The 11294-nt window shown below is 49.3% G+C and overlaps 1 protein-coding gene across 1 annotated transcript; it reads left to right on the top strand.

The window, feature by feature from the left end:
* Positions 1 to 7277: 7277 nt before the first annotated feature.
* Positions 7278 to 10682, top strand: aagab (alpha and gamma adaptin binding protein). The gene is made up of 10 exons (XM_072435689.1): positions 7278 to 7459; positions 7978 to 8168; positions 8242 to 8338; positions 8421 to 8510; positions 8593 to 8676; positions 9067 to 9152; positions 9234 to 9327; positions 9419 to 9523; positions 9648 to 9697; positions 9802 to 10682. The coding sequence occupies exons 1-10, from the start codon at positions 7366 to 7368 to the stop codon at positions 9877 to 9879; spliced, it is 969 nt and encodes a 322-aa protein (XP_072291790.1). The 5' UTR covers positions 7278 to 7365; the 3' UTR covers positions 9880 to 10682.
* Positions 10683 to 11294: the final 612 nt, after the last annotated feature.

Raw genomic sequence — 11294 nt, 5'->3', positions numbered from 1 at the left:
GGTCATGTTATAGCTACAAACCACCCCAGATGTACATAACATGCATGTGCATCATTTGCGAGAAAAAGACACTTTCTATATAAGAATGAAAAAATAATTGCAAATTATTCCGAGAGATTTTAATAAGGAACAGATCAAAAAGATAAGATGATAGTAGTTGGCTTTTTCAAAATGAAATAAATACAATTCTAGAGGATTTTGATTATTTATTATTTAAATGCGAATGTGTTTACTCCTCCTTGAACCGACACCTTAACGTGGTGGAGGGGTTTGAGTGCCCGAATGATCCCGGGAGCTATGTTGTCGGGGGCTTCATGCCCCTTGTAGGGTCTCCCAAGGCAAACAGGTCCTAGGTGACGGGTCAGACAAAGATCGGTTCAGAAGCCTCTTATGACGACGACACAATCAAGGCAGTTCACGTCGCCCGGATCGGCGTCACCGGGGCCCCATCCTGGAGCCAGGCCTGGGATGGGTGCTCCATGGCGAGCGCCTGGTGGCCGGGTCTTACCCCACGGGGCCCGGCCGGGCACAGCCCGAAAGAGCGACGTGGGGCCGCCCTCCCGTGGGCCCACCACCCGCAGGAGGATCCATAAGGGGCCGGTGCAGAGAGATCTGGGCGGCAGTCGACGGCAGGGGCCTCGGCGACCAGATCTCCAGACACAGAGACTAACTCTGGGGACATGGAATGTCACCTCGCTGGGGGGGAAAGAGCCTGAGCTTGTGCGGGAGGTTGAGCGATACCGACTAGATATAGTCGGCCTCACCTCCACGCACAGTTTGGGCTCTGGAACCCATCTCCTCGAGAGGGGCTGGACGCTCCACTTCTCTGGTGTTGCCCGCGGGGAGAGGCGGCGGGCTGGTGTGGGCTTGCTGATAGCCCCTCAGCTCAGCCGCCACGTGTTGGAGTTTACCCCGGTGAACGAGAGGGTCGCGTCCCTCCGCCTTCGGGTGGGGGACAGGTCTCTCACTGTTGTGGCGGCCTACGGGCCGAACAGCAGTGCAGAGTACCCGGCCTTCTTGGAGTCCTTGGGAGGGGTACTGGACAGTGCACCGACCGGGGACTCCGTTGTTCTACTGGGGGACTTCAACGCCCACGTGGGCAATGACAGTGACACCTGGAGAGGGGTGATCGGGAAGAACGGCTTCCCCGATCTGAACCCGAGCGGTGTTCAGTTATTGGACTTCTGTGCTAGCCACGGATTGTCCATAACGAACACCATGTTCAAGCACAAGGGTGTCCATCAGTGCACGTGGCACCAGGACACCCTAGGCCGGAGGTCAATGATCGACTTAGTTGTCGTGTCATCAGACCTCCGGCCGCGTGTCTTGGACACTCGGGTGAAGAGAGGGGCAGAGTTGTCAACCGATCACCACCTGGTGGTGAGTTGGATCCGCTGGCGGAGGAGGAAGCCGGACAGACTTGGCAGACCCAAGCGCATTGTGAGGGTCTGTTGGGAACGTCTAGTGGAGCCCTCTGTCAGTAGGGTATTCAACTCGCACCTCCGGGAGAGCTTCTCCCATGTCCCGGGGGAGGCTGGGGACATTGAGTCCGAGTGGACCATGTTCTCCGCCTCCATTGTTGATGCGGCTGCTCGGAGCTGTGGTCGCAAGGTCTCCGGTGCCTGTCGTGGCGGCAACCCCCGAACCCGGTGGTGGACACCGGAAGTAAGGGATGCCGTCAGACTAAAGAAGGAGGCCTATCAGGCCACTCTGGCTTGTAGGTCTCCGGAGGTCATCGACGGGTATCGGCAGGCCAAGCGAGCCGCGGCTCGCGCTGTCGCAGAGGCAAAAACCCGGGCCTGGGAGGAGTTCGGGGAGGCCATGGAGGAGGACTATCGGTCGGCACCAAAGAAATTCTGGCAAACCGTCCGGCGCCTCAGAAAGGGGAAGCAGTGTCTCACAAACACCGTTTACGGTGCGGGTGGAGGCCTGCTGACCTCGACTGGGGATGTCATCGGACGGTGGAAGGAATACTTTGAGGATCTCCTTAATCCCTCAGTCACGTCTTCTGAAGAGGAAGTAGAGACCGGGGACTCGGAGGCTGGCTCATCCATCACCCAAGCTGAAGTCACTGAGGTTGTCCGCAAACTCCTCGGTGGCAGGGCTCCGGGGGTGGATGAGATCCGCCCTGAGTACCTAAAGTATCTGGATGTTGTAGGACTGTCTTGGTTGACACGTCTCTGCAACATCGCGTGGCGTTCGGGGACCGTGCCTCTGGACTGGCAGACCGGGGTGGTGGTCCCTCTGTTCAAGAAGGGGGACCGGAGGGTGTGTTCCAACTACAGAGGGATCACACTCCTCAGCCTCCCGGGTAAGGTCTATTCCAAGGTACTGGAGAGGAGAATCCGACCGATAGTCGAACCTCGGATTCAGGAGGAGCAGAGTGGTTTTCGTCCCGGTCGTGGAACACTGGACCAGCTCTATACCCTCCATCGGGTGCTCGAGGGTTCATGGGAGTTTGCCCAACCAGTCCACATGTGCTTTGTGGATCTGGAGAAGGCTTTTGACCGTGTCCCTCGGGGTGTCCTTTGGGGGGTGCTCCGGGAGTACGGGGTCCGGGGCCCTTTGCTCAGGGCTGTCCGGTCCCTGTATGACCGGAGCAGGAGCTGTGTTCGCATTGCCGGCAGTAAGTCAGACCTGTTCCCAGTGCATGTTGGACTCCGCCAGGGCTGCCCTGTGTCACCGGTTCTGTTCATAATTTTTATGGACAGAATTTCTAGGCGCAGTCAGGGGTCGGAGGGTGTCCGGTTTGGGGACCACAGGATCTCATCTCTGCTGTTTGCAGACGATGTTGTCCTGATGGCTCCATCAAACCCGGACCTGCAACATGCACTGGGACGGTTTGCAGCCGAGTGTGAAGCGGCTGGGATGAGAATCAGCACCTCCAAATCCGAGGCCATGGTTCTCGACCGGAAAAAGGTGGCTTGCCCTCTCCAGGTGGGTGGGGTGTCCTTGCCCCAAGTGGAGGAGTTCAAGTATCTCGGGGTCTTGTTCACGAGTGAGGGAAGGATGGAGCGTGAGATCGACAGGCGGATCGGTGCAGCGGCTGCAGTGATGCAGTCGCTGCATCGGACCGTTGTGGTAAAGAGGGAGCTGAGCCGAAAGGCAAAGCTCTCTATTTACCGGTCGGTCTACGTTCCTACCCTCACCTATGGTCATGAGCTTTGGGTAGTGACCGAAAGAACAAGATCGCGGATACAAGCGGTCGAAATGAGTTTCCTCCGCCGGGTGGCTGGGCGCTCCCTTAGAGATAAGGTGAGGAGCTCGGCCACACGGGGGGAGCTCGGAGTAGAGCCGCTGCTCCTCCACGTCGAGAGGAGCCAGCTGAGGTGGCTCGGGCATCTGTTCCGGATGCCTCCTGGGCGCCTCCCTCGGGAGGTGTTTCAGGCATGTCCCACCGGGAAGAGGCCCCGGGGAAGACCCAGGACACGCTGGAGAGACTATGTCTCTCGGCTGGCCTGGGAACGCCTCGGGATCCCCCCGGAGGAGTTAGAGGAAGTGTCTGGGGAGAAGGAAGTCTGGGAGTCCCTGCTCAGACTGCTGCCCCCGCGACCCGGCCCCGGATAAAGCGGCAGAAGATGGATGGATGGATGGATGTGTTTATGTTTTGTTTTTGGTTTTTTTACCTGCAAAGGTAGATTTACTCTCAAGGGATTCAATTTTCAAATCCATCCATCTTCCATCTTCTGCCGCTTTATCCGGGGCCGGGTCGCGGGGGCAGCAGTCTGAGCATGGACTCCCAGACTTCCTCTCCCCAGACACTTCCTCTAACTCCTCCGGGGGGATCCCGAGGCGTTCCCAGGCCAGCCGAGAGACATAGTCTCTCCAGCGTGTCCTGGGTCTTCCCCGGGGCCTCTTCCCGGTGGGACATGCCTGAAACACCTCCCGAGGGAGGTGTTTCAGGGAGGTGTTTCAGAGCCCAGGAGGCATTTGGAACAGATGCCCGAGCCACCTCAGCTGGCTCCTCTCGACGTGGAGGAGCAGCGGCTCTACTCCGAGCTCCCCCCGTGTGGCCGAGCTCCTCACCTTATATCTAAGGGAGCGCCCAGCCACACGGCGGAGGAAACTCATTTCGACCGCTTGTATCCGCGATCTTGTTCTTTCGGTCACTACCCAAAGCTCATGACCATAGGTGAGGGTAGGAACGTAGACCGACCGGTAAATAGAGAGCTTTGCCTTTCGGCTCAGCTCCCTCTTTACCACAACGGTCCGATGCAGCGACTGCATCACTGCAGCCGCTGCACCGATCCGCCTGTCAATCTCACACTCCATCCTTCCCTCACTCGTGAACAAGACCCCGAGATACTTGAACTCCTCCACTTGGGGCAAGGACACCCCACCCACCTGGAGAGGGCAAGCCACCTTTTTCCGGTCGAGAACCATGGCCTCGGATTTGGAGGTGCTGATTCTCATCCCAGCCACTTCACACTCGGCTGCAAACCGTCCCAGTGCATGTTGCAGGTCCGGGTTTGATGGAGCCATCAGGACAACATCGTCTGCAAACAGCAGAGATGGAATCCTGTGGTCCCCAAACCGGACACCCTCCGACCCCTGACTGCGCCTAGAAATTCTGTCCATAAAAATTATGAACAGAACCGGTGACAAAGGGCAGCCCTGGCGGAGTCCAACATGCACTGGGAACAGGTCTGACTTACTGCCGGCAATGCGAACACAGCTCCTGCTCCGGTCATACAGGGACCGGACAGCCCTGAGCAAAGGGCCCCGGACCCCGTACTCCCGGAGCACCCCCCAAAGGACACCCCGAGGGACACGGTCGAAAGTCTTCTCCAGATCCACACAGCACATGTGGACTGGTTGGGCAAACTCCCATGAGCCCTCGAGCACCCGATGGAGGGTATAGAGCTGGTCCAGTGTTCCATGACCAGGACGAAAACCACTCTGCTCCTCCTGAATCCGAGGTTCGAATATCGGTCGGATTCTCCTCTCCAGTACCTTGGTATAGACCTTACCCGGGAGGCTGAGGAGTGTGATCCCTCTGTAGTTGGAACACACCCTCCGGTCCCCCTTCTTGAACAGAGGGACCACCACCCTGGTCTGCCAGTCCAGAGGCACGGTCCGCGAACGCCACGCAATGTTGCAGAGACGTGTCAACCAAGACAGTCCTACAACATCCAGATACTCAGCAGGCCTCCACCCGCACCGTAAACGGTGTTGGTGAGACACTGCTTCCCCCTCCTGAGGCGCCGGACGGTTTGCCAGAATTTCTTTGGTGCCGACCGATAGTCCTCCTCCATGGCCTCCCCAAACTCCTCCCAGGCCCGGGTTTTTGCCTCTGCGACAGCACGAGCCGTGGCTCGCTTGGCCTGCCGATACCCGTCGATGACCTCCGGAGACCTACAAGCCAGAGTGGCCTGATAGGCCTCCTTCTTCAGTCTGACGGCATCCCTTACTTCCGGTGTCCACCACCGGGTTCGGGGGTTGCCACCACGACAGGCACCGGAGACCTTGCGACCACAACTCCGAGCAGCCACATCAACAATGGAGGCGGAGAACATGGTCCACTCGGACTCAATGTCCCCAACCTCCCCCGGGACATGGGAGAAGCTCTCCCGGAGGTGCGAGTTGAATACCCTACTGACAGAGGGCTCCACTAGACGTTCCCAACAGACCCTCACAATGCACCTGGGTCTGCCAAGTCTGTCCGGCTTCCTCCTCCGCCAGCGGATTCCAACTCATCACCAGGTGGTGATCGGTTGACAACTCTGCCCCTCTCTTCACCCGAGTGTCCAAGACACGCAACCGGAGGTCAGATGACACGACAACAAAGTCGATCATTGACCTCCGGCCTAGGGTGTCCTGGTGCCACGTGCACTGATGGACACCCTTGTGCTTGAACATGGTGTTTGTTATGGACAATCCGTAGCTAGCACAGAAGTCCAATAACTGAACACCGCTCGGGTTCAGATCGGGGAAGCCGTTCTTCCCGATCACCCCTCTCCAGGTGTCACTGTCATTGCCCACGTGGGCGTTGACGTCCCCCAGTAGAACAACGGAGTCCCCGGTCGGTGCACTGTCCAGTACCCCTCCCAAGGACTCTAAGAAGGCCGGGTACTCTGCACTGCTGTTCGGCCCGTAGGCCGCCACAACAGTGAGAGACCTGTCCCCCACCCAAGGCGGAGGGACGCGACCCTCTCGTTCACTGGGGTAAACTCCAACACGTGGCGGCTGAGCTGAGGGGCTATAAGCAAGCCCATACCAGCCCGCCGCCTCTCCCTGCGGGCAACACCAGAGAAGTGGAGCGTCCAGCCCCTCTCGAGGAGATGGGTTCCAGAGCCCAAACTGTGCGTGGAGGTGAGGCCGACTATATCTAGTCGGTATCGCTCAACCTCCCGCACAAGCTCAGGCTCTTTCCCCCCCAGTGAGGTGACATTCCATGTCCCCAGAGTTAGTCTCTGTGTCTGGAGATCTGGTCGCCGAGGCCCCTGCCGTCGACTTCCGCCCAGATCTCTCTGCACCGGCCCCTTATGGATCCTCCTGCGGGTGGTGGGCCCACGGGAGGGCGGCCCCACGTCGCTCTTTCGGGCTGTGCCCGGCCGGGCCCCGTGGGGTAAGACCCGGCCACCAGGCGCTCACCATGGAGCACCCATCCCAGGCCTGGCTCCTGGATGGGGCCCCGGTGACGCCGATCCGGGCGACGTAAACTGCCATGTTCTTATAGTCATAATAAGAGGGTTCTGAACCGATCTTTGTCTGACCCGTAACCTAGGACCTGTTTGCCTTGGGAAACCCTACCAGGGGCATGAAGCCCCCGACAACATAGCTCCCGGGATCATTCGGGCACTCAAACCCCTCCACCACGTTAAGGTGTCGGTTCATTAATGATATTTTGTTTGGCGCTTTCATCAATGACAGCCTCATTGACCACGGTGTAAATAGTATTATTTTGTCCACTCCGAACTTTATTTTCCGGGGGAATAAGTTTAGACTTTTCCTTAAATATCGTCGTCTTGTTAAGTCCAAAAGTGCATGTGTAATTAAAAAAATAATTAATTCATCCAAATAAAATAAACAACTGTTAGCATGAGTTCTAGTCAGAACATGGCTGCTGGAAGTGGATGTTGGTTGCCATCGTGAATGTCTCTCTAGCGTTCTATTTAGGGCTTTTTAATATGTTTATTTAAAATATATTCAAACTTACAACGCAAAACACAAATACACACAAAAAGACATGTTTACCACCCGAATTTTTATGCGTTAACAAGTCTACAAACATGGTCTATTTCTGCATGTTTTCCACATACCGGAAATGACGTAGTACTATGTCGAGTTGAAAGGTCATCGATGCTAACGCTAGGCGGCTAACATCTGCTACCGACTTTCTTCCAGATGTCATAAAACCTCAGGATGTCAGACACAGAAGAAAATACCGCGATGTCTGATCCGTGTGTCCTCATCACCAGCTCCGATGACACTTTTAAAGAAGATGAATTAATAAAGCGTATGTATTTCTCGTGTGCATCTTCAGAGGAGGCTTGTAATCTCAGCTAAAATGTTCAGTCAGGTTCTTTCAAGCTTATTTTTTTGGGTCAGATTGATTTAGATGCTGATTTTATAACCGAATAACAAGGTTCTCTCTAAATCGCATTTGTGGTCTTACAATAAACAGCTGCGGTGTATATTTATGGAGCACACGGGACTGCAACGATTAATTGGAATAAACGTGACTATCGATTTAACATAATCGCTATTTAAATAGTCGTTAATTGTTATCTGGACTCTACCGACTGCATCCCTAAAATATGATATGACAAAAGAGGTATTAATTATAAAATGGCAACAAATTAATAAACGATTTGTGCATTTTAAAATCTCGATGTGCTATAGAAATAATTACTTTACTCATTTTAAAAATAAATTGCTTGCTTGTCTACCGCTACTAGTTGCAGCCCTAGAATCACATGACCTATACAAGTGAAAATTTGCCTGTAACGTTATGAATTTTCTTTCTTTTTTTAGAGATTCTGAACTCAAATACTTTACCCGAGCCCACAAAAACGGACAAAGGAGTGGTCTGGTACCCTTGGACCATCAACAACAAATATTACACAGCAGAAGTGTCCCTGTGTGCTGTCCCTAACACTTTTCATATGTCATTAGAGATTTTCCAGGCTACGCAGGCGTTCATCGCTTATTTTGACAGTTCGAAGGTAATTTTGGATGCATGCGATTTATGAACACGTTGTACTTTACATGTTATATCTACCTTTTTCCATTTTACAGAAAGATGGACTTGACAAGTTGAAACCCTGGATATCGGTGGTAGAGGAAATAGCTCCAGAGGTTCTAATTCTAGTTTGTGATAAAGTCTGTGAAAGTGGTAAGTTCTGAAATGCAGTAGGATACAGATTCATGCAGATTGTGATTAATCTCGCAATATCATTTTCACATTTTTACTTTAGGTGTTACGCGGCATGAAGCACAACAGTGGTGTTTGTCTCATTCATTTGAACTGATAGAGCTTAACCCTCAGGATCTGCCAGATGAGGAGGGTAAGACTGCCTTTTATAACAATTTAAAGCTATCAAAATATATGTTAATACATTTTAAAGTTCTCTTTTGTTATTTTTAAAGATGATTTCCCAGAATCCACAGGGGTCAAGCGTATTGTTCAAGCACTTAACGCTAATGTGTGGTCCAACGTAGAAATGAAGAATGGTGAGCGTTGATTTTTATATTACTTATTTTAGGTACATCAACATTACTACACACTATATCATAGTATTGATGTACCTTAGCAATATTGACTCACGCAATAATCGATATTGTAACTAACTAAAGCTATCGCAATAACATCAAAATTGCATTCAAAGTGAAAATGTTATACATTATTTTTCTTAATTAACCTCGACTTGGTCTTTTATTTTGTCTCTGTTTTGTTTATTTTGACGCAGTTTGACTAATACATTTTTATTTTAATATATAACTGAAATTATTGTCAAACTCTACATTGAAATATTGAAATTATGTCATTATCACAGAACTTAACCGTCATGTCAGTAATTTCCAATATTGAGCAGCCCTCATCAACATGATCTGTTGTTGCAGGAAACAGCCAGGGTCTTGGTCTGATGAGCAGTTTAGTGGCTGTGGCAGGGAGGCACAACGCCACACGGAGCAGTGCAGAACCTTCTGTCAGTTTATTCTTTATCTCTAAACTGTTTCATTGAGTTCTTGAGCTTTGAACACTAAATATCCCCTAATTCTGATATTAGCGCTCAAATTTACCAATAGAGGGTGATGTAGATGTCGAGGCGCACAAGGAAAAGGAAAGTGAAAAACCTACTGCACAGGAGGAAAATGTTGTTGGTAAGTGAACCTGGAATCTTTTGACTTGAATAATCTGAACTTTTCATCGGTCCGGCTGCTGTCTTTGCACTGTATATGTTTTTTTACACAGATGCAATGACTGACTTGGACATCCAGGAACTTGCCGATCTCACCGCGGGAAATCCAGATGTGGATAACTTTGAGCGACTCTTCACTAAACTCAAAGAGATGAAGGGTAAAAACAAAACGTGCATGGACCAGAGAAGTCATTAAAATAAGAGATCCTATAAAAAGCCAACATTTTAATGATAAACTTCAACGCACACGTTCAGCAATGATTTATTTTCTTTCGCTTGCAGACAAGGCTTCATCGTTACCTCATGACCAGCGCAAGGTTCATGCAGAGAGAGTGAGTGGAATATTTTAACGGATACTGCATTGTATTCAACCTACTGCTAACAATTTTTACCAAGGTGGTGATTTGTGTTTCCTTTCCAAATGTGTTTTATGTAGGTGGCAAAGGCGTTTTGGATGGCCATTGGAGGTGACAACGACGAAATAGACAGTTTATCCTCAGGAGAAGAAAGCTAAAATGTGGCTCGTCTTCGTCCTGAGATTGGGTCTGGTCCAGGTTCTGCGCATTACTGCTTTAGCCCCAGTTAAGTCCAGCTGATGACAACATACACAAAAACAAATCATCAAATGTATCTATCAAATAACATAACCCTTTTTAATTGTACGTATAAAAAGAATGGCTATTTCCCCCCATATGAAGGAGTCTTGTTAAAATAATCACAAGAGACTTTATTTCTCAATTGAAACAGTAAAACTGAAAACAATGTTTCTTCTCTCCATCTGTAATATAACCAACAATGCACTGGAAATAACAATTTGGCTGTTTGTAGTTCATTAACGTGTAAAGTAACACTTAGGGGTTGGTGATAAAGACAAAAAATGAATATCTCAATATTTTTTGGGAGTATACCAATATTCAGACAATATTGTTTATCCAACAGAAATGTGTTAAATATATGGTTAAACTTATTAGTTGAGATTCAATTATCAGGCAGATGTGAAATGACATTTTTAACATTTTGTTTATATAGTTGATGGAAGTTTATGTAAAATGATGACATATTAAATGTTGTGAACACAAACTATTCACATCCTGGTTAAATGGTTTTTAGTATTATTTGGCTTAACAACAAAATCAGCATATTGTCTTTATTTTATTTGATAAATTGAGCTACTTAATTAAACCACTTCAAAAGAGATTATTTTTCACTTACACTTTCCTGGAATTTGAAATTACAGTAAAATGTATGTTTTCTGTTCTTATGTGTCATGACCTTTTCAAATCCAACACTATTTAATTAATAAATATTATAAAACCCCTGTTTGTCAGGTAATGATTTAGTTTTGGCGTCTGTCACACTTACAGTAAATGTTCAAGTATAAACTTTAACAATTAAGACAAAATATATACAGGTGTAACTTAAATTATTCTCACATTTGTTTTGCTATTGATGTTATAGACACAATAATAAAGATGCTGAATAGATATTTTTAGTGAAGGCATAAAGTAGAGATTACAGTTTATCATATTAACATCTTAGCCAAATTGTATGATTTCAACAATACATTTTTATTTATTTAAGTGTTCTCAACTCACGTGCACGGTTATCAAGACACTGGCCTCATCCTTCATCCTTCTTACACCCTGCTCAGCTCTGACATGGTATTATAGACATTCAAAAATAAAAATCTATATTAAATAATCACTAATAACAATCAATGGCAAAGCAGATAATATGATGCCATCAAGTGGTAGCATGAAGTTACTGCACCCCTTATCTCAGTTCATTTTTGGCGTGAGCCTTTTGATCATTTAAAACCATTGTGCTTTGTTTATATTAACAATCATGACTTTTTCTTTGTGTGCTTTTAGTGTTTTAGTATTTTTATTATATTTTACTCGGGTAAAACTGCTCCAGCGAGTCTAAAAT

Source organism: Eucyclogobius newberryi, unplaced genomic scaffold (assembly GCF_026437365.1).
Source record: "Eucyclogobius newberryi isolate DKJ021-1_F unplaced genomic scaffold, fEucNew1.0.hap1 SCAF_7, whole genome shotgun sequence".
Lineage (NCBI taxonomy): Eukaryota > Metazoa > Chordata > Actinopteri > Gobiiformes > Gobiidae > Eucyclogobius > Eucyclogobius newberryi.
The sequence above is the reverse complement of the archived record's forward strand: the minus strand, read 5'-3'. Positions and strand labels throughout refer to the sequence as shown.